Here is a 20,574-nt window from a genome sequence, read left to right as displayed (position 1 = left end):
CGCTGAGACCAGGACTGGCTTGTAGCATGCAATAAACAACGTTAAATGGTGAGTGAATAGTTATAATGTCTAAACTGTGCCTGATTTGAAAACTTATTTTAGGTTAAAATGCTATAAAGGCTTACATTGTGCTTTCAAGTATCTTGTTAGATTATGAATTTGGCGTTGTCTGCCTACATTTCTACAATCAGGTCTTTTATCATTCAGAGTTTTTTGCCTGTGTCTTTAGAAACAAGACTCCACTACTCTGGACATGGAGCGAGCCACCAAGGAGATTGAGATGCTGAGGAAGCAGTATGAGGCCATCTCTCAGGAGCTGAAGGAGGCTCTGCAGGAAGCGGAGGTGGCCAAATGTCGACGCGACTGGGCCTTTCAGGAGAGGGACAAAATAGTGGCAGAGAGGGAGAGCGTACGGTAAACAATCTGTTAAATGCTCGCAGTGCAGAGATTTGGTAAAGAAAAAAAAAGATGCGTGTAATAATTTATGTGATTGTTTCCTCCTCTCAGAACGCTGTGTGACAACCTGAGACGGGAGCGGGACAGAGCTGTGAGCGATCTGGCAGATGCTCTGAGGAATCTGGACGACACGAGGAAGCAGAAGAACGATGCTGCGCGGGAGCTCAAAGAACTAAAGTGTGTTTCCCTTCATCCATTCATTCTGCCCCCTTGCTGTGTGTGTGTGTGTGTGTGCTATTTCTGCTTTTAGTACTAAAGTGAGATTTTATTTGTTCAACAAGCTCCATTTGTTTAAGCATTTTCTCTTATCTGTGAATCTTTTGTGGAGAATTTCAGACTGAGAATAGTTCAGGCTATTGAACTGAACCATCACCATTTACCAGATTTATGCACATGTGTTCCTTGCAGAGAAAGACTGGATGACCAGTTAGAGAAGGAAGCACGCTATCGACAGCTAATGGCTCACAGCTCGCATGATTCAGCCATTGACACAGACTCTATTGAATGGGAAACCGAAGTTGTTGAGCTTGAAAAGCACAGAGTACGAGCCACTCCACGATTTAACGTTTTAGAGGTAAAATCATTTTTAACCATGAGGTAAATTTCATACATTTTATCTATTTTCAGGATATGGATTTGAATGCACTTGGGTTTGATGTTGCTGAAGCGATTAATGACCCCTATTTATCAGGAGATAGTGGCATATTTGTCTCCAAGGTGGATAAAGGAAGCATTGCTGAAGGAAGATTGAGGTAAATACTGGTTTTATCATTTAATCCCTGAGTTTTGTTGCAGACAATAAATCAGTTTTAGAATTAATGTAAAAAAGAAAAAGATCAAAACCAATCTCACCGTCTTGCTGTGCAGGGTGAATGATTGGTTGTTAAAAATAAATGATGTGGACCTGACTAATAAGGACAGGAAGCAGGTGATCAAAGCTGTGCTGAGCAGGGAGGGAGTGATCAATATGGTGGTACGGAGGAGGAAGTCTCTGGGAGGACGGATCATCACTCCGGTTCACATAAACCTGGCAGGACACCAAGGTCAGCTTTCAAGACCGTTTAATTTGTATTCAACCACACATCTGGAACATTTCTGTTAACATAAATATAATTTTCCTTTCACCTTTGCTTCTTAGAAAGTGGTATTGGTTTGGAAAGTGGAGTGTTTGTTTCCACACTGGCTGCAGGTAGTCCAGCTGCCAGAGAGTGTAGCCTTGCTGTTGGTGACAGGCTGTTGGCTGTAAGTATACCAGCAAATAAGCAAAGTTGTTGGGAAAAATTTAAACCAAAATGGTCACAGTGTGTGTTACAGTGCCCTCTGCTGACCACACTGTCACCGTTCCAGTACCAAAATGATTTCATGTATTCATCTATAGAGCACGCTCCACAACCTTTAGCAGAAGCCCAAGGTGTCAAATGCATTTAGGCTACTTTTTCAGCTGTATAATTTTGTGACGACAGATGGAAAAAAAATATAGTTTTACTCTTGGAAACAGACTTGTTTAAATCCACTTGAGAAACTTTTGTCCTGTTGGTGTTTACCTCCCGAGACCATTTGTCCTCATTCCAGGACGTTGATTCTGTGCTACATATAATTTTATTCTTTTCAGCTTATACCTGCTGCCCTCATCAAAACAGTCTGAGCTTGTCTTTTTTATATTTACTGTAATCTTTTATATTTTAACTTTTTTATTTCAATATTTGTAGTCCAAAACCATTTTTTACCAAATCCAAATGAGCAGGGAGAATTTTTTATGCACATTTATCAAAAGCTTACATCTCAGGAAGTTAAGTACAAATATTTTAAAGACTTAATGGGTAAAACAACTCATCAATGTCTGTGCTTATTTGCTAAGTATGTAAAATTTTACATGTCAACATTGACATTTTTTTTTTGTAGATCAATGGAATTGAACTTGATAACAAATCTCTCTCTGAATGTGAATCTCTGTTGAGGAACTCTGGAAATGCTCTCAGCATCTCCCTGATGAAGGTGGCTATCATGTTTTCTACATCAGTGGTGTATTCTTGTGAACCATCGTGTGATTATGATGTGTGATGGGAATCCAGGTTTGAGCAGCTATGAAATAAGTGATATTTTCTATCCTTTGACAGTTTCTCCCTCAAAGTTTCTCTGGACAGAATTTATTTGAAACTTTGAGGGAGTCAGAGAAGGCCCTGCGGCTCCAGTCCAGTGAGATCCACGCCAGAAGCTGCAGGAACGCTAAGCACAACTGCTCCACTCAAACGGACACCTGCAGCTGTAGATCTGGCAGTAGAGAAGACGAGGAATGCAAAGACACGCGTGATTCTCTGGAAAACAGCAGCAGCAGTAGCAGCAGTGCTCATTCCCACCACAAAACCTTTTCCCACAGACCTTCAGAGCGACACCCAGCTCTCTGTTACCAGAGGCAGGACTGCAGGCCCCATCCCCTCACCTTCACTCCTGTTCTCTCAGACTGCAGCTTTACTCAGCCTCCTGTGGACAGAGTGCATTGTTTACCATCAAAGCCTGGTGGAGGGACATGGCCAAAGGTCATAGTGGGAGCTTCGATTGCTGAAGCAAGCCAGTTGTCCATCTTCAAAAAAGCTAAACAGAGGAAGTCTATCTTTGATGCGAGTGCTTTCAGGAGGCCTGAGACCAACTCTAAAGTGGACTACATGTCTCAAATGTCCAAACACTCACCTCAGAGCTCAGGATCTGAACCTGCTCAGACACCACCCACTCCACCAACCAGGAGCGACTCATTCAGATTCAAGCATCGCCAACAGAACAGCTCTGCGTCTGACTCCACCATCACCAATGGCACTCCACCTGCCTCTGTCCCCCAAGTTACAAGTCCCCAGGAGGATGGATTGGTGGAGAAGCAGCTCTGTTACACCAACATGCCTGCAGAAAACAAGAGCAGCCTCAAGAAACAGCCCGATAAGGGGGAGGGGGCTCGACGCAGGCCAGAAGTGCTGGAGAAGAGGAGGTACCGGCCAAAATCAGCACCAGCTTTACGACGAAACATGACTCCTATACACATCAGTGCTCCCACGCAGGTAACAGTTTTTATTTCCCAATAAATAAGTAAATAAATAAATAAGCAAAGTAAACCCCTTGCCGTTTGTTTGGGTTTTACAGACTCAGAGTTTTTCTAATGATGAAGACTCCCCAGAGCCAGTGGACTTGATACGCTTCTCTCCTTCGAGAACTAATCGGTACAGCATGCCGTTTGCACCTCCAGGCTACATCAGCATCACAGCACGTAAGCCATCTGCACATGCTAATCGGCTCTGATTTGCATTTAAACAAGTTGGAGGGTGAAATTGTGGAGTTGTTTATTTAGTCAGCATCTGAACACCATGTGCGTTTGTCAGTTGAAGGAATTTGGAGCTCCAGTCTCACGCTGTGTTTGTTTCAGCTCCACCACAAAGACGTTTAGCACCATGTCCCGCTATGGCGGCTGTCATGAGGAACCCGGTTTACACAGCCTGGAGCCACGAGATTCAGACCAACAACTGTCCTGCAGCTCCTAGTTCAGGAGTCCGTGTGCATTCGCAAAGGTCGATTTATCATCAAACTACTTTGGTTGCACCTATAGACTTCATATAAATCCGTATAATTACTGTTATAGAGAGATAAAGTTCTGTAGTGCTGCATATAAAAAAATAAAGTGTGCATCCTTCCCCAGGCCCCATGGACAGATGGCAGGAAGTAAATTATATCTCACTCTGGGTTGAATAATTGACTGCTGGGGGACTCACACAAGCCTCTTTCTCCACTTTTAGCCCCCAGCGCCAAGGTCCCCTCTGTTTGGACCTCAGCCACAAGCGCAATGGAGACTTGACGGAGACCCAGTGCAGCCAGTCACCACACAACTCCAACTCTCTACCCTCTGCAGCCAGGCTGAGTATGTTTGATCGATGCCCTAGTTCTGAAACATTTTCCTCTAACATCTCTGATTTATGTAATCCCTCTAAGACCGGTCAGTTCACATTGATTACAAAAAGAGTTTTCTTATCACTTTTGCTGAAATCTGGTCATGCAAAGTTTTTATTTATTAAGTGAAGTATTTTGTATAATTAGAGATGGAATTAGAATTGAACATGCTCCAGTTATTTTTTTTTTTTGTGGAGTGACGTGTAATTCTAGAATAGTCTACATGTGCTCAGTTCAGTATTTAAAGAGTTGGGCTTCATTTTGACACAAACTTAAATACTTTTTCTCCAAGTGACCTGAAATGAAAGTTGAGAAAACAGAACAAAGCCCGTTGGGCATCATCCACTCTCTAGCTGACGGAGAACTCCAGTGAGTGGTTATATAAAAATTAGTTTGGACATGTCTGTCAGAGTTACCCGAGTAACTTGTGAATAAAAACAAACAAATCTCTAATCTGGTAACAAAAAGAAAGATATTTGGTTACCAGAGTAACTTTGATGCTCATGTTGTCAAAACGTTAGTAGGGATTTTTTTTGCCCCTAATAAATCCTCACTCACCTGAGTGCGCCAGCCTCATTCCTTTATGTTGAATGTTGGGAGAATTTGACATGAAGAAATTCAAGAAGGATTTTCACCCTTTTTAATCATAAAAATGATGTTGAAAAATGATTCTACCTCATGAATTAGTTTCACCTTGTAATTTGAGTCACTGACATAATTAAACTTGCATCATATTCTAATTTTTCCAGTTTCACAAATCAGAAGCATTTGAAACAATGAAATCTGAATTCATAAGGATTCTGATTAAAAAAATGCAGACCTCTGGAGGTGAGAAGTGTTGGGCCTTGTTCATGGGTCCTTATGAGGTGGAGCCTTAAGAGATCTTACACCACCAAAGAAAACGATTAGAAAGTGTACCGTATAGAAAATAAAACTGAGATTAAATTGATTTCTGAAAAACGAACTGATGCAGAATACAGCAGATATTTTCATCATCAGAACATCATGTCATAGGAACTGGACCATTTTCAGTGAGAAGGAGTTTTTCCCACATGGGTTGATATCCATAAAGTCTGACCCCTGAACATAGTTTCCATCTGATTTCTTTAGGCTCTCCCAGTACTTTACAATTCCGGGCAGAGCGCATTAAGATCCCTCCGACCTGTTACTCCCGCTCCACTGGGTCTGACAAAGGTACTGTTTATTTAAGGCTTCTCTCACCTCTTAGTAAGTGCTGGTGCTGTAAACGACATGAGTGTCTTTCTCTCCTGCCATCCCAGGCTCTCTCTCCCACTCGGAGTGTAGCAGCCCGACGCCTCCAATTTCCCCCGTCAACCTGGACACATCGTCTTTCTCCAGCAACCAATCGCAGGGCTCCATTTCCTCCCAGCCTAGAATATCAGTTAGCCCTGCTCCAGCTAGTGACAGGCGGAGGGATGGGTAAGCTGGCGCCTCGCCTGCACCCTCATACTGTCATCCTTCAGCTGAGCACGACGTATTTTTTCCACTGTTTGTCTGGTTCATTGTGATAAAATGCTTGGAACACAGTAAACAAATCTGTCACATCGTCAGACCACTGACTCACCATCTTTACATTTCTTCTGGCCTCTGTCTTTGCTGCTACTGATCATTATGACCTGAATTCTTTCTCTTCAGCTGATCAGTGTCTCTTCTCGCCGTTCTGCTTCTCAGATTTGTCTGTTTCTGTACTCCTTCTGTTAGACGTCCACCAGTAAAGCCCAAGTTCTTGTCTTTGAGAAGCTTGAGGTTCGTCTCAGGCTACGGGTAGCATGAAAAGCATAACCAGTCTCAGATGCTATACTCGGCTGTATTTAGCTGCATGATTCATTAGAAAGCTGAATTAACCAAGGTGATGGGATGCATGTATTTCCATTTAAATCATCATCACGGTTCTCTCTGCTCATTCATTATTGAAGGGGATGCCAAGTTTAATATAACAGCATGACATTTGTGGTCTAACAGCTCTTGCATCATGCTGTTTAAATGTTTTATTTCAAAGTCATTTTTTTTATTTTGAAGGATTGGTGAAATTTAAATGTTACTATAGATTTTAAAACAAATTTCATTTATACGTTGTTTGAAATGTCACCTGTGACAGCGGTAAGGTTGCTTCCTTTTTAACCCTCCCACTGTCCTAATGGGTGTGACCCCGCAAGGAAAGTTGACCATCGAGCAGGGTGGATGGTTTATCCCTTGGGTCCATGTGGCAGGGGTGAGGAGTTAGCACCACCTCACCCCTGCCACGTGGACCTCGAGGTAAACCTTCAATCCTGCTCAAAGGTCAACTTTCCTCGCGGGGTCACACCCATTAGGACAGTGGGAGGGTTAAAATTGCTATATTGACATTCCTAAAAAATGTCTCTCACAAATAATTTGAAAAGCAGTATGCTAACACGTACTTCTGACTGTTGTGGTTAATTTAAAAGGCACTCACTGAATTACTAATTGGGGACCATTAGAACATATTTGTTTTCATTCCTCCTTGCGTACTTTCTTATTTGAATAAAAACAAACATGTTTTTAATGTTTTCAGCTTTATGCTGCAATTGAAAGATTTAATGCTTCAAATGATTGAAGTTCTTTAACTCTTTAAGGAGTTGATGGATGACATGAGACAGTTTTCTGTGAGATTAAGTTGAGATTCAAGAAGAACTCATAACTTCAACCTACAGTGATACATTAGTGTTAGTTGAATTTCAGATTTCTGCATCAATTCTCTCTAACTTGGTCATGCTTTGTTTTCCATTTTTTAAATCAGTCAGTGACATAAGACCCGCTTCAACGTTTGAGACCTTTTTAAGCATTTAGACACATTTTATTCTCCACTTTCATAGAGAGGCTGTAAACCAATCCACATCTTCAAATATTGTTTAAATATATACTCCTGCCAGCTGATATTGTAATTAATGGGATAATAAATGGCATTTATGTGAGTGTCCTTTTATCCCTGAAGGCCTTATTTAGGTGAGCCTCGCCATGTGACCGTACAGAAAGGAGCAGAACCACTTGGGATCTCCATAGTGAGTGGAGAAAACAGCGGGGTGTTTGTGTCCAAAGTGACACCAGGCAGCATCGCTCATCAGGCTCGTCTGGAGTACGGAGACCAACTTCTGGAGGTAAAGCAGCCTCCATGCTCAAAACGTCACACCATGTTTATATAATCCTTCTATTTCTGATGAATTAATACTGTTTCCAGTTTAATGGAATCAACCTTCGCAATGCCAACGAGCAGCAGGCTCGACTGGTGATCGGACAGCAGTGTGACGCAGTCACCATTCTGGCTCAGTATAATCCTCACATGCTTCAGCTGGGGAATCCCTCTCGCGCGAGGTAAGGACGTCAGCAGCAAAGAACACTAAAATAACCTTTTTAAATCTGAGAACAATATTATAATAATTAGGCTTTCCAGTAAAATGCAGATTAATGCCCAGCTTTTTGATGACTTCAGAATATTAATTACAATGGAGTAAGCAGGGAGGGTTTTGAAATGTAGATTAGAAAACAAATCTAAAACCATTACTTAGTTTTCATTCAGAATTTGTGCAGAAAAACTGCGTAGATCAAAACTGCACAGGAATTGAAATAGCCATGTGATCACTGTACATAAATCTCTCAAAAGAGCGATATGTAAGAATTTTACAGTGAAATTATCAAAAAAAATCTCAGATCAATCCAAATGTAGTTGCATAGGTCACCAAACCCTCCTAACATTGTCTAGATTTTCTTGGTCTTTCTAATTCACAGAAACTAGAGAAGGGTTGGAGGTTGCTTTCAGATAATGGCACGTACTCCGTCTCACAAGCTTTTTAAACACTTATAAAACCACATGAGAGACCTTGCGACATGTGCAAGGAAATGTTTTAGCAACTCCTACAGCCACACCTCAGGGAGATGCTATCAGCATCAACTTAAAAAAACAATTATGATCAGCAAAGCATCTTTCTTTTTCACCCTTGTTCTCGAATGGAGTCCATCAGCAACCAGCCAACACCCCAGGACAGCGTAGTTACAACCCCAGACAACCACTCTGCTGTGGATTCACTGAGTGAGCAGGATGAGGGCACCATGACGCCTCCAACCAAACAGATGACGCCTGCTGCAAGTCCTCACAACTCCTTCAGGTTGAGATTTTTATTAGTAAGACTGATTTAAAATGAAAACATTTGTGGTTGACTAAGAAACTTACACTCCGGTTTCTTCTCCAGGCTTCCAGGCCCAGTTTCTCTCAGAGCTGGAGAACCTCGGCTGGTGAGATTGAAGAAGGTTAACGTGGAGCTGGGTGTTCAGGTCTGTGGGGGAAACATTTATGGCATCTTTGTGGAGATGCTGGATGAAGACAGCCCAGCGAAAGGTCCTGATGGACTGCTGCCTGGAGACCTGATACTTGAGGTACTTGCATGAATCTCTGTTGGGCTAACACTTGGATTTTTACAATTAAAATGTGTGGCAGCTGCAACACCGTAAAGCCAAACCTTTGTCCTCTGTTGTGTCTTTCTGCATGGTTTCTATTGGTTTAACTGAAAATGATGGTGGCTGAGCTCAGAGCTCATACTGCTGAGTAATTGTTTTCTTCCAGTACAATGGCATCAGCATGAGGAACAAAACTAAAGAAGAGGCTTACCTGGATATGCTGAAACCAGCAGAAACTGTCACATTCAAGGTCCAGAACTGTGCAGAAAGCCTGGATGACATCAAAGCATCTCCTGGAGATGGATTTTTCATTAGGTGGGCAAAGTTCTAAACTCTTTCAGGAAAATATGCAAATTATTAACCTCAGCATTTGAGAATTATTTGATCTATAATTTTGATCTTTTGTGCCTTTAAATGTTCTGCAGCGTCCAGCTGTAGTGATGGTATTTATTTTGCCCCTGCCCATTTCTTGTCAGAGCACTTTATGAGCGGGTTGCAGAGGTCGAGCAGGAACTGAGCTTTAAAAAAGATGACATCCTGTATGTTGAAGACACACTTCCAAATGGTAATTTTGGCTTCTGGCTGGCCTGGCAGCTGGATGAGAGTGCACGGAAGCTGGAAAAGGGGCAGATTCCAAGTAAATACATGTAAGTCAAACCCATACTTTTAAAGAATATTTACATTTTCCACATCTATCATTTGAATAATTCTCATTTTAACTCGTCTTCATTAAGCTTGCCCACATTCATTAACCTTAAATGTTGAGAATGAATCTAACCGTGTCAGGGTATATGAAGGCATGATGATGTATCCCCATTAGGATGGATCAGGAGCTTTACAGGAGACACGGCATGGGTGATATGAAAGACGATAACGGCACCGGTAAGACCATGTCTGCCGCCGCACGAAGGTCCTTCTTCCGCCGGAGACTGAGGCATAAACGGAGCAGCTCTAAGGATGGGAAGGAGATCATGGCTCTGGACGCCATCAGTACAGATTCTTTACCCATCACAGAGGGTGAGATGGTATTTCTAGTGTTGTGGGGGGGGGTAAATATTGTTGCTTTTAAGCTTAATATATTACCTTTACTTATGACCAATAAGCTGTGATATTCTATATAAATATCTATACCCCAAGGTACCGAAGTTCGTAGAAAAGACCGCAGTACAACCAGGTCGGTCCAGAGTAATTTCCCAGATCACAACAGATAGATGCAATCGTTTGCGTCTAGAACAGGGGTGTCAAATATGCGGCCCGCGAGATGGTTGTGTAAACTTTATTTCATACTTTACAATGTAGAGTGAAAATAAACTTATCTTTGTGAGCAAGTTTTCTCTGTAATGAGTATAAATAAAACAAAGCTGCGCTCAAGGCTCACACAAGAACTTGAATCACATCCTGAAGTTGGCTGCCACTCAGGATGTGACTTCTGATATTGATGTGCTGGTGAAAGCTAAAAGATGTCAAGTAAAATGAGTCAAATATATATATACTTAAATACATATCTATATATTTTAATACCAGTAACAGTTGACAATCTATATTGTAAATAAAATTAATCCTATCAAATTGTTAGCATTTTATTACGAGTAGAAAGTAGAAGAAAGTATCATTTCTATAGCGCCTCTCAAGATAAAAATCACGAGGCGCTTCACAAAAACAAAAAATGTAAAAATATAAAAAAGCATTTAGAAAATGTTAAAAATATATTTAAAATGGGCAAAAATAGACAATTGTGATTAAAAAAATGTTAGAGAGTGAGAGAGAGTGAATAGGAAAGAGAGAGAGTGAATAGGAAAGAGGGAAATCAGTGAATCCTGAGGAAGTTAGAATAGGTGGGGAGAGCAGAATAAAGAGCGAGTGGTGAAGAAGGTCATACAAAAGCCAGCTTGAACAGGTGAGTCTTCAGCTGCTTTTTAAAGGAGACCACTGAGTCCACTGATCTCAGGCTCAGGAGGAGAGAGTTCCAGAGTCTGGGGGCCACAGCAGCAAATGACCTGTCACCTTTGGTCTTTAGCCTGGTGCATTGCACAACCAGCAGGCTTTGATTACTGGACCTCAGGGACCTGCTGGGGGTGTAGGGACTAAGGAGATCACCAATGTAAGATGGTGCTTGTCCATGTAAGTCCCTACAGACCAGAACCAGGATCTTGAAATGAACCCTGAAGTTGACTGGCAGCCAGTGAAGCTGGAGGAGAAGCGGGGTGATGTGAGTGTGTTTGGAGGACTTGGTCAGAAGCCGAGCACAGGCATTCTGAACCACCTGTAGACGGTTCAGGGAGGTTCTGCTCAGACACGTGAAAAGAGAGTTACAGTAGTCTAAGCGTGAGGAGATAAAGGTGTGGATAACCGTCTCAAGTTCAGAATGGGACTCAGCAATGTTCCTGAGATGGAAGAAGGAGGAGCAAACAAGAGAACTGACATGAGAATCCAGGGTGAGAGCTGGGTCAAAGGTCACACCAAGATTCCTGACAGAAGGTTTGGTGTGAGAAGCAAGCTGACCAAGAGAGTCTCTGACTTTGGGAAGCAGCTTGTCTGGGGCACAGATGAGGATCTCAGTTTTATCTTCATTCAGCTGAAGAAAGCTCCCAGCCATCCAGGTTTTGATAGAGTCTAAGCAGGTGTGGAACAGCTGCAGCTTAGACATCTCATGGGGCTTAAAGGAGATGTACAGCTGGATGTCATCTGCATAAAGATGGTAGGAGATTCCTTTGAAGGAGCTCAGGATGTGCTGAAGAGGAAGCAGATAGAGGAGGAAGAGCAGAGGCCCCAGCACAGAACCTTGTGGGACACCATGGGTAAGGGAGGTGGTGGAGGACCTAAACTTGGAGACGGCCACAGAAAAGGAGCACTCAGAGAGATAAGAGGAGAACCACTCCAGAGCAGATCCTGATAGGCCCACCCAGTCTCTCAGCCTCTCCAGTAGCAGGTGATGGTCAACAGTGTCAAAGGCTGCAGTCAGGTCCAGCAGGACCAGAACAGAACAGCCCCCTGCATCACTGTGAGTCAGAAGGTCATTAGAGACCCTAAGAAGAGCTGTTTCAATAGAATGAGCTCTACGAAAACCTGACTGGAAGCTATCATAGATGTTATGTTCATCAAGAGCTGCTGTGAGTTGTTTAGCCACAACCTTTTCCAAGATCTTGGAGATGAACGGAAGTTTATAGATGGGTCTGAAGCTGCTATGGAGAGAGGGGTCAAGACTCGGTTTTTTAAGAAGCGGGTGGATTACAGCATTTTTAAAGTAAGCAGGGACCTGACCAGAGACCAGAGAAGCATTAATTATAGAGAGCACGCTGGGACCGATGGATTGAAAAGCACTTTTAAACAAAGATGAGGGTAAGATGTCGAGGGGGCATGCAGAGGTCTTCATAGAGTTAACTAGTTTGGTTAACTCAGGCTAAGAAACTGGACCAAAGCTATCTAGGATGATGGGTCTGGTTGGAGTCGGGAGAGGCAGCGATAAGGCTGAAGGAGAGATGCTAGTGAAGATCCTTCATTTTTAGTTTCACCTTGTTCCATCACCACCTCCAAATTATCATCCTTATGAAAATACAAGCACAAGAATATGATTAGAATCAATACATATTTTGTCATTTTGAAGGCAATAGACCTTGCCTATTGACTGTCATCATCACCCTCTCTTTGTCTCCCTCTACTTATTAGGCATTTCTCTGTATCCACTGAATTCCTTCTTTACAAATAATTTCCTGTCTCTTTCTTTACATTTTAAAAACACAATTGTGTTATTTTTCTCATAAACTTATTTTAAAATAAAAATATAATTTTTTTAAAATATATTTTTAATTTTGTTGTTAAGCGCCTCAAGAGTTTTATCTTGAGAGGCGCTATATAAAATATAGTTTTACTTATTTGTTTATTTCTATACATTTTTTATAGTGATTCATTATCCCATTTCCAGAATTTCTTCAAAATAATCCACCACTAACTTAAAACAGAGGCAAAATTATAATATTCCTGGTAGAGGTTTTTAGGCAGCTATTTACCTTTCAGATGATTCTCCATGAATGCTAGACAGAGCTGGCACTGGTGTTGGAGAAATAAACAGTTGGCGTTCCAATGGTGTTGATGCTGATGCTTCATATTTGGACTGATGACTGTAAAAACAAAGCCCATATTAAAATAAAAAGTAGTGATCACAGGCTAAACAAGTAAAAGAAGCACACAATACTATGTTATATAGCCATCTCTTAGTTTACACATCTATTTTATTGTAAGATAATGAAATGAAGGTCAGCGAAACTACTAAATAATTGACTGTAGCATGAAGAGCATGCAAATCACATTATATTTTTATATTTTCCTGCTAAGACAAATCTGATTGTAATTGATAAAGTATCTCCGCAGCCAACTGAGTTAAACATGATCTTCTAATCACTCATTTTAATATGATTTGCTTTTTCAAAACATGAAAACCTAATAAAATACTTGAATTTGGCACTCGATTATTGCTGTGACTGCAACAGGCTTAATAGTGTGATATCAGGTTAACTGACAGCCAGTGTGACAGTGTTTTGGATAGGTTTGTGGTCAGATACGTTTTTTTCCAACAGCTAATGTTTCTCCCCAGCCTTCACAGATTTCTGCATGAGCTGATCATCATTCCTTTTATTTTAATATGGAGTATTCACATAGGTAAAACCACAAAACCAGACAGTAATCTGTACACGTGGCCCACCCAGGCTAACACAATAGGACTTTCAGTGCTAATGGAAACGTAAGGTTTTGGATACGTTCCTGATCAATCACACCTAATTCTAACTGCTGAATCATCTCCTCAGACTTCAGCAAGTACTACATGAGCTGCTGATTACTCATTTTAATCAAACACGCAGCTCAGGAAAGTGTAAACATCTAATACAGCGTTCAAGATGCTAACTGAACCCTGCTAACGCTGAAGTTATTATATACAAAAGCTTAAAACAATACATTGATATGGCCTATAGTTAAACGCCACACTAATCATTGGCTCCTATACAAATAAAACTAAAATCCCCTTTTGTTACTCAAACTTCTTCCAAATATAGCATAAATACAGGGATTGCAGAATTGTTAGGCAAATGAGTATTTTGTCCACATCATCCTCTTCATGCATGTTGTCTTACTACAAGCTGTATAGGTTTGAAAGCCTACTACCAATTAAGCATATTAGGTGATGTGCATCTCTGTAATGAGAAGGGGTGTGGTCTAATGACATCAACACCCTATATCAGGTGTGCATAATTATTAGGCAACTTCCTTTCCTTTGGCAAAATGGGTCAAAAGAAGGACTTGACAGACTCAGAAAAGTCAAAAATAGTGAGATATCTTGCAGAGGGATGCAGCAGCCTTAAAATTGCAAAGCTTCTGAAGCGTGATCATCGAACAATCAAGCGTTTCATTCAAAATAGTCAACAGGGTCGCAAGAAGCGTGTGGACAAACCAAGGCGCAAAATAACTGCCCATGAACTGAGAAAAGTCAAGCGTGCAGCTGCCAAGATGCCACTTGCCACCAGTTTGGCCATATTTCAGAGCTGCAACATCACTGGAGTGCCCAAAAGCACAAGGTGTGCAATACTCAGAGACATGGCCAAGGTAAGAAAGGCTGAAAGACGACCACCACTGAACAAGACACACAAGCTGAAACGTCAAGACTGGGCCAAGAAATATCTCAAGACTGATTTTTCTAAGGTTTTATGGACTGTTGAAATGAGAGTGAGTCTTGATGGGCCAGATGGATGGGCCCGTGGCTGGATTGGTAAAGGGCAGAGAGCTCCAGTCCGACTCAGATGCCAGCAAGGTGGAGGTGGAGTACTGGTTTGGGCTGGTATCATCAAAGATGAGCTTGTGGGGCCTTTTCGGTTTGAGGATGGAATCGAACTCAACTCCCAGTCCTACTGCCAGTTTCTGGAAGACACCTTCTTCAAGCAGTGGTACAGGAAGAAGTCTGCATCCTTCAAGAAAAACATGATTTTCATGCAGGACAATGCTCCATCACACGCGTCCAAGTACTCCACAGCGTGGCTGGCAAGAAAGGGTATAAAAGAAGAAAAACTAATGACATGGCCTCGTTGTTCACCTGATCTGAACTCCATTGAGAACCTGTGGTCCATCATCAAATGTGAGATTTACAAGGAGGGAAAACAGTGCACCTCTCTGAACAGTGTCTGGGAGGCTGTGGTTGCTGCTGCACGCAATGTTGATGGTGAACAGATCAAATCACTGTCAGAATCCATGGATGGCAGGCTTTTGGGTGTCCTTGCAAAGAAAGGTGGCTATATTGGTCACTGATTTGTTAGTCACCTGCACACACAGATATCACCCCTAAAATAGCTAAAACTAAAAACAAACTAAAAACTACTTCCAAAAACATTCAGCTTTGATATTAATGAGTTTTTTGGGTTCATTGAGAACATGGTTGTTGTTCAATAATAAAATTATTCCTCAAATACAACTTGCCTAATAATTCTGCACTCCCTGTAGTTCAACGACTAACATCGATTCATGTTGACTTAGCATTCAAGCTAATGCTACATTAGCCAACAGGACACCAAGCATACAAAGCTTGTTTGCTCTATTACTTATTTCAGTGAAAGAAAGATTTTAAGTAAATTTTTCCGTAAAACAATAAATAACTTACCTGTCCAAAATATACTTTTGCCAACTCTTCATCCGTTTTCATGCCGCATAGATCACGAAAATCTCTCCATCGTGTAAAACAATCTCCAATGTAAATTCGACTCGACTGTCTTAAATGTCTTACAGCCACTTTTGAAGAAGGGCTTTTAAACTTTTTTAATGTTTTTTGAGATGTGGAAGGCAGTCGAGGAATCGGTAATTTGGGGTTTTGTCGCTCCATTGTTGCTTTCTTCGGTCCTCTAAGCCGAGTGAGGCGCGTGACACTGTTGTGCACGCTGAGATCTAATGCTCATTGTCGATGATTGACAGCTACCCCTGGTGGTAATGCAGCGCTATTGGTCAACGCGTTAGCCTTGCAGAAATATTGGCTGAGCTCTACAGGGCAGGGGAGGGACTTAGGAGAAAATTGAAATATTAAAGATTATTTACCTTTTTTAATAAAGCTGGGTCAGATGGTCAAAATTAAACATTTTTAAAATTATTTCACATTTAAAACTTACGTACCCTGCCTTTAAATCAAGATGACAGTAAATTCACAGGCTTAAAATTAAATGTTAAACAGCTTCATTTAAGATTATTCCTTAAAGTAAAATCGATCATTTAATGACCATTTCATAAGATTTGATCAGAGATTTTTGAAAACGCTTCATTTTACAGACCCTAATTACTTAGTACTTACATGGTAATTACATAGTAAGTTGAATTGTATTGTGTAGTTAAAGTGTATAATTGTAATAAGGTGTAATTATTGTGTAAAGCAGTATTTACTGGGAATGATTAATAAAAATAAAAACTAGAATTGAACCTGAGTTACATGGTAATAACTGTTTAAGAACTCAGAAAAATAATACACTAACTTACTATGTAATTACCATGTAAGTAAGTACTTAGTAATCAGAGGACTGTAAAATAAAGTGTTACTGTTTTTTAATAGAACGTGTATTTGAGATTAATTAAAATGTTCAACAATGTAATAGTTGAAAAAACAAAAATGAGTTGAATCTAAAACTAGATTATTTTTTTCCAATATAAACTAATGATTAAGTTTTATAACATGGACATATTTCAGAGATATGGGTTTGAGTCATTCTGCCTCCACACAATCCTTCCTAGAACCCTAAAACTATGATTGTGATTTCTGTGTCTCCTTCCCAGACGGTGTGAGCCTGATGTACCAGCGGGTTCAGAAGGTGGACTGCTCGTCCCCCAGACCAGTTCTGATTTTTGGTCCTTTGGTGGAGGCCGTTAAGGACATGCTGGTGAAGGAGGCTCCTGTTCAGTTCTGTCGCTGTCTGCCTGGTGAGCTACCACACTTAATGAGTCTGGTATTACACAAGGTCATCAGGTTTGTTTAGCTACACAGGAGATATTTTAGGACTTTTAATTTAATTGGGAGCATAAGGGTCACATTAAAGCTGGAAAGTGCCATGTGGAAATAGTTGAAGTGTTAAAATATTAATTAAAAAAAATATTTTTACATCTAGAAATCATGAAAGCATCTCAGCAGGCGATAGAGCGAGGAGTGAAGGACTGTGTGTTTATTGACTACAGACGAAGGAGCGGCCATTTTGATGTGACTACTGTTGCATCTATAAAGGAGATCACAGAGAAGGTAAGTCGATATTTATAGTCAGGTCCATAAATATTGGGACATCGACACAATGCTAACATTTTTGGCTCTATACACCACCACAATGGATATCAAATGAAATGAACAAGATGTGCTTTAACTGCAGACTCTCAGCTTGTATTTGAGGTATTTACATCCAAATCAGGTGAACGGTGTAGGAATTACAGCAGTTTGCATATGTGCCTCCCACTTGTTAAGGGACCAAAAGTAATGGGACAGGACAAGAACCATAAATCAAACTTATACATTTCAATACTTGGTTGCAAATCCTTTGCAGTCAATTACAGCCTGAAGTCTGGAACACATGGACATCACCAGACGTTGGGTTTCATCCCTGGTGATGCTCTGCCAGGCCTCTACTGCAACAGTCTTCAGTTCCTGCTTGTTCCTGGGACATTTTCCCTTCAGTTTTGTCTTCAGCAAGTGAAATGCATGCTCAATCGGATTCAGGTCAGGTGATTGACTTGGCCATTGCAAAACAGTCCACTTCTTTCCCGTCAAAAACTCTTTGGTTGCTTTTGCAGTATGCTTTGGGTCATTGTCCATCTGCACTGTGAAGCGCCGTCCAATGAGTTCTGAGGCCTTTGGCTGAATATGAGCGGATAATATTGCCCGAAATACTTCAGAATTCATCGTGCTGCTTTAGTCAGCAGTCACATCATCGAAAAAATATAAGGGAACCAGTTCCACTGACAGCCATACATGCCCATGCCATGACACTTCCAGCACCATGCTTCACTGATGAGGTGGTATGCTTAGGGTCATGAGCAGTTCCTTTCCATCTCCATACTCTTCTCTTCCCATCACTCTGGTACAAGTTGATCTTGGTCTCATCTGTCCAAAGGATGTTGTTCCAGAACTCTGAAGGCTTTTTTAGATGTTGTTTGGCAAACTCTAATCTGGCCTTCCTGTGTTTGGGGCTCACCAATGGTTTAGATCTTGTGGTGAACCCTCTGTATTCACACTGGTGGAGTCTTCTCTTGATTGTTGACTTTGACACAGATACACCTACCTCCTGGAAAGTGTTCTTGATCTGGCCAACTGTTGTGAAGGGTGTTTTCTTCACCAGGGAAAGGATTCTTCAGTCATCCACCACAGTTGTTTTCCATGGTATTCCTGGTCTTTTGGTGTTGCTTCTTTTTGAGAACGTTCCAAACTTTTGTTTTGGCCACGCCTAATGTTTTTGCTGTCTCTCTGATAGGTTTCTTTTGTTTTTTCAGCCTAATGATGGCTTGCTTCACTGATAGTGACAGCTCTTTGGATCTCAACTTGACAGTTGACAGCAACAGATTCCAAATGTAAATGGCACACTTGAAATGAACTCTGGACCTTTTATCTGCTCATTATAATTGGGATAATGAGGGAATAACACACACCTGGCCATGGAATAGCTGAGAAGCCAATTGTCCCATTACTTTTGGTCCCTTAACAAGTGGGAGGCATATATGCAAACTTGTAATTCCTACACCGTTCACCTGATTTGGATGTAAATACCCGCAAATAAAAGCTGACATTCTGCAGTTAAAGCACATCTCATTTGTTTCATTTGATATCCATTGTGGTGGTGTATAGAGCCAAACATGTTTGCATTGTCGATTTCCCAATATTTATGGATCTGACTGTATGTGGCATGTTTGAAACTGATTGTCAAAAAATGTCTTACAGCTTCAAAGATTCTGTATGGATGTTTCTGTTGTGCCTCAGAAGATTCTGGGTATCAGACATAGAAGTTGGTGGTTTGATCCCCAAATTTACATGTTGTTCTGCCACACGAGGGAGAACGTCCAAGGCCTCATTGAGCCCAAAGCTCACTTGTGTTTGTAGAGGAACAGTGTTAAACTGTGGAATGTAAAATATAAAAACTGTATGGATGTGAGGCCATCTAGGTACTGAATAAGTTTAAATCATTCAATAGAAATGCACATTTTTTGCAGTTCACAATCATATTTAGGACAAGTCTCTCTGTATGAAAACAGCAAACCTATATTTAGGGTTAATTTCTGTCATTTACCCAGAAAAATATGAATTAACACAGAAAGGAATTCAGTTCTGATGAAAAAACATGTTTTGTTTTTGTCTAAAATTTGCCTCTGTGTTTCATAATTTGCAAGAATTAACAGGTTTGACCAGATCATATTAAATCCAAAATGTAGCTTTGGACTATTTGGTCAAGGTTTTATTGTCATTTCCTCTGCCATTCCTTAGTTTAGTCTATTTGATTTGATTCAACAAATACCATCACTGAGTTACAAACACACACTCATGTATTATTCTTCTGTACACAAGTGGAAAAAGAGCAGGAAGAAGAAAACCCTGATGTGAACCTGCCACTATCTCACAATTACTAAGTGAGAATCATGGCCTTAAATGTGAAATTAACCCCTGTAAAAGTTGCAAACAAAACGAATCACACTATTAACTCATGAATTCATACGATCTTAAAATGTTTCCTTTATATACTGTAAGTATATATATACTCTTTATACACACACACATACATATATATATATATATATATATATATATATATATATATACATACACACACAGTGGGGCAAAAAAGTATTTAGTCAGCCACCGATTGTGCAAGTTCTCCCACTTAAAATGATGACAGAGGTCAGTAATTTTCATCATAGGTACACTTCAACTGTGAGAGACAGAATGTGAAAAAAAAAATCCATGAATTCACATGGCAGGATTTTTAAAGAATTTATTTGTAAATCAGGGTGGAAAATAAGTATTTGGTCACTTAAGGAAAATCTCTGGCTCTCACAGACCTGTAACATCTTCTTTAAGAAGCTTTTCTGTCCTCCACTTGTTACCTGTATTAATGGCACCTGTTTGAACTCATTATCTGTATAAAAGACACCTGTCCACAGCCTCAAACAGTCAGACTCCAAACTCCACTATGGCCAAGACCAAAGAGCTTTCGAAGGACACCAGGAAAAGAATTGTAGACCTGCACCAGACTGGGAAGAGTGAATCTACAATAGGCAAGCAGCTTGGTGTGAAAAAATCAACTGTGGGAGCAATTATCAGAAAATGGAAGACATACAAGACCACAGATAATCTCCCTCGATCTGGGGCTCCACGCAAGATCTCATACCGTGGGGTCTAAATGATCATGAGAACGGTGAGCAAGAATCCCAGAACCACACAGAGGGACCTGGTGAATGACCTGCAGAGAGCTGGGACCACAGTAACAAAGGTCACCATCAGTAACACACTACAACGGCAGGGAATCAAATACTGCAGTACCAGACGTGTTCCGCTGCTGAAGCCAGTGCATGTCCAGGCCCGTCTGAAGTTTGCCAGAGAGCACATGGATGATACAGCAGAGGATTGGGAGAATGTCATGTGGTCAGATGAAACCAAAGTAGAACTTTTTGGTATAAACTCAACTCGTCGTGTTTGGAGGGAGAAGAATACTGAGTTGCATCCCAAGAACACCATACCTACTGTGAAGCATGGGGGTGGGAACATCATGCTTT

The 20,574-nt window shown here is 41.0% G+C and overlaps 1 protein-coding gene across 3 annotated transcripts in view; it reads left to right on the top strand.

The window, feature by feature from the left end:
* Nucleotides 1–20,574, top strand: part of LOC107387846 (disks large homolog 5) — a 95,210-nt gene that overhangs the window by 46,912 nt on the left and 27,724 nt on the right. The window contains exons 9-31 of one of the 3 annotated variants that reach the window (XM_070545657.1): nt 230–414; nt 508–633; nt 865–997; nt 1,084–1,208; nt 1,324–1,499; nt 1,595–1,698; nt 2,359–2,451; nt 2,574–3,503; nt 3,586–3,709; nt 3,866–4,007; nt 4,233–4,354; nt 5,494–5,577; nt 5,664–5,823; nt 6,106–6,150; nt 7,358–7,520; nt 7,601–7,734; nt 8,382–8,525; nt 8,610–8,793; nt 8,981–9,129; nt 9,291–9,461; nt 9,635–9,831; nt 16,609–16,752; nt 16,938–17,065. In XM_070545657.1, coding sequence (XP_070401758.1) covers nt 230–414; nt 508–633; nt 865–997; nt 1,084–1,208; nt 1,324–1,499; nt 1,595–1,698; nt 2,359–2,451; nt 2,574–3,503; nt 3,586–3,709; nt 3,866–4,007; nt 4,233–4,354; nt 5,494–5,577; nt 5,664–5,823; nt 6,106–6,150; nt 7,358–7,520; nt 7,601–7,734; nt 8,382–8,525; nt 8,610–8,793; nt 8,981–9,129; nt 9,291–9,461; nt 9,635–9,831; nt 16,609–16,752; nt 16,938–17,065 — 3,963 coding nt within the window. Of the gene's footprint in view, nt 1–229; nt 415–507; nt 634–864; nt 998–1,083; nt 1,209–1,323; nt 1,500–1,594; nt 1,699–2,358; nt 2,452–2,573; nt 3,504–3,585; nt 3,710–3,865; nt 4,008–4,232; nt 4,355–5,493; nt 5,578–5,663; nt 5,824–6,105; nt 6,151–7,357; nt 7,521–7,600; nt 7,735–8,360; nt 8,526–8,609; nt 8,794–8,980; nt 9,130–9,290; nt 9,462–9,634; nt 9,832–16,608; nt 16,753–16,937; nt 17,066–20,574 lie in introns of all 3 variants that reach the window. The other 2 variants (XM_070545656.1, XM_054749219.2) reach the window with 2 other exon arrangements.

Source organism: Nothobranchius furzeri, chromosome 16 (assembly GCF_043380555.1).
Source record: "Nothobranchius furzeri strain GRZ-AD chromosome 16, NfurGRZ-RIMD1, whole genome shotgun sequence".
In the NCBI taxonomy this organism is placed as follows: domain Eukaryota; kingdom Metazoa; phylum Chordata; class Actinopteri; order Cyprinodontiformes; family Nothobranchiidae; genus Nothobranchius; species Nothobranchius furzeri.
The sequence above is the reverse complement of the archived record's forward strand: the minus strand, read 5'-3'. Positions and strand labels throughout refer to the sequence as shown.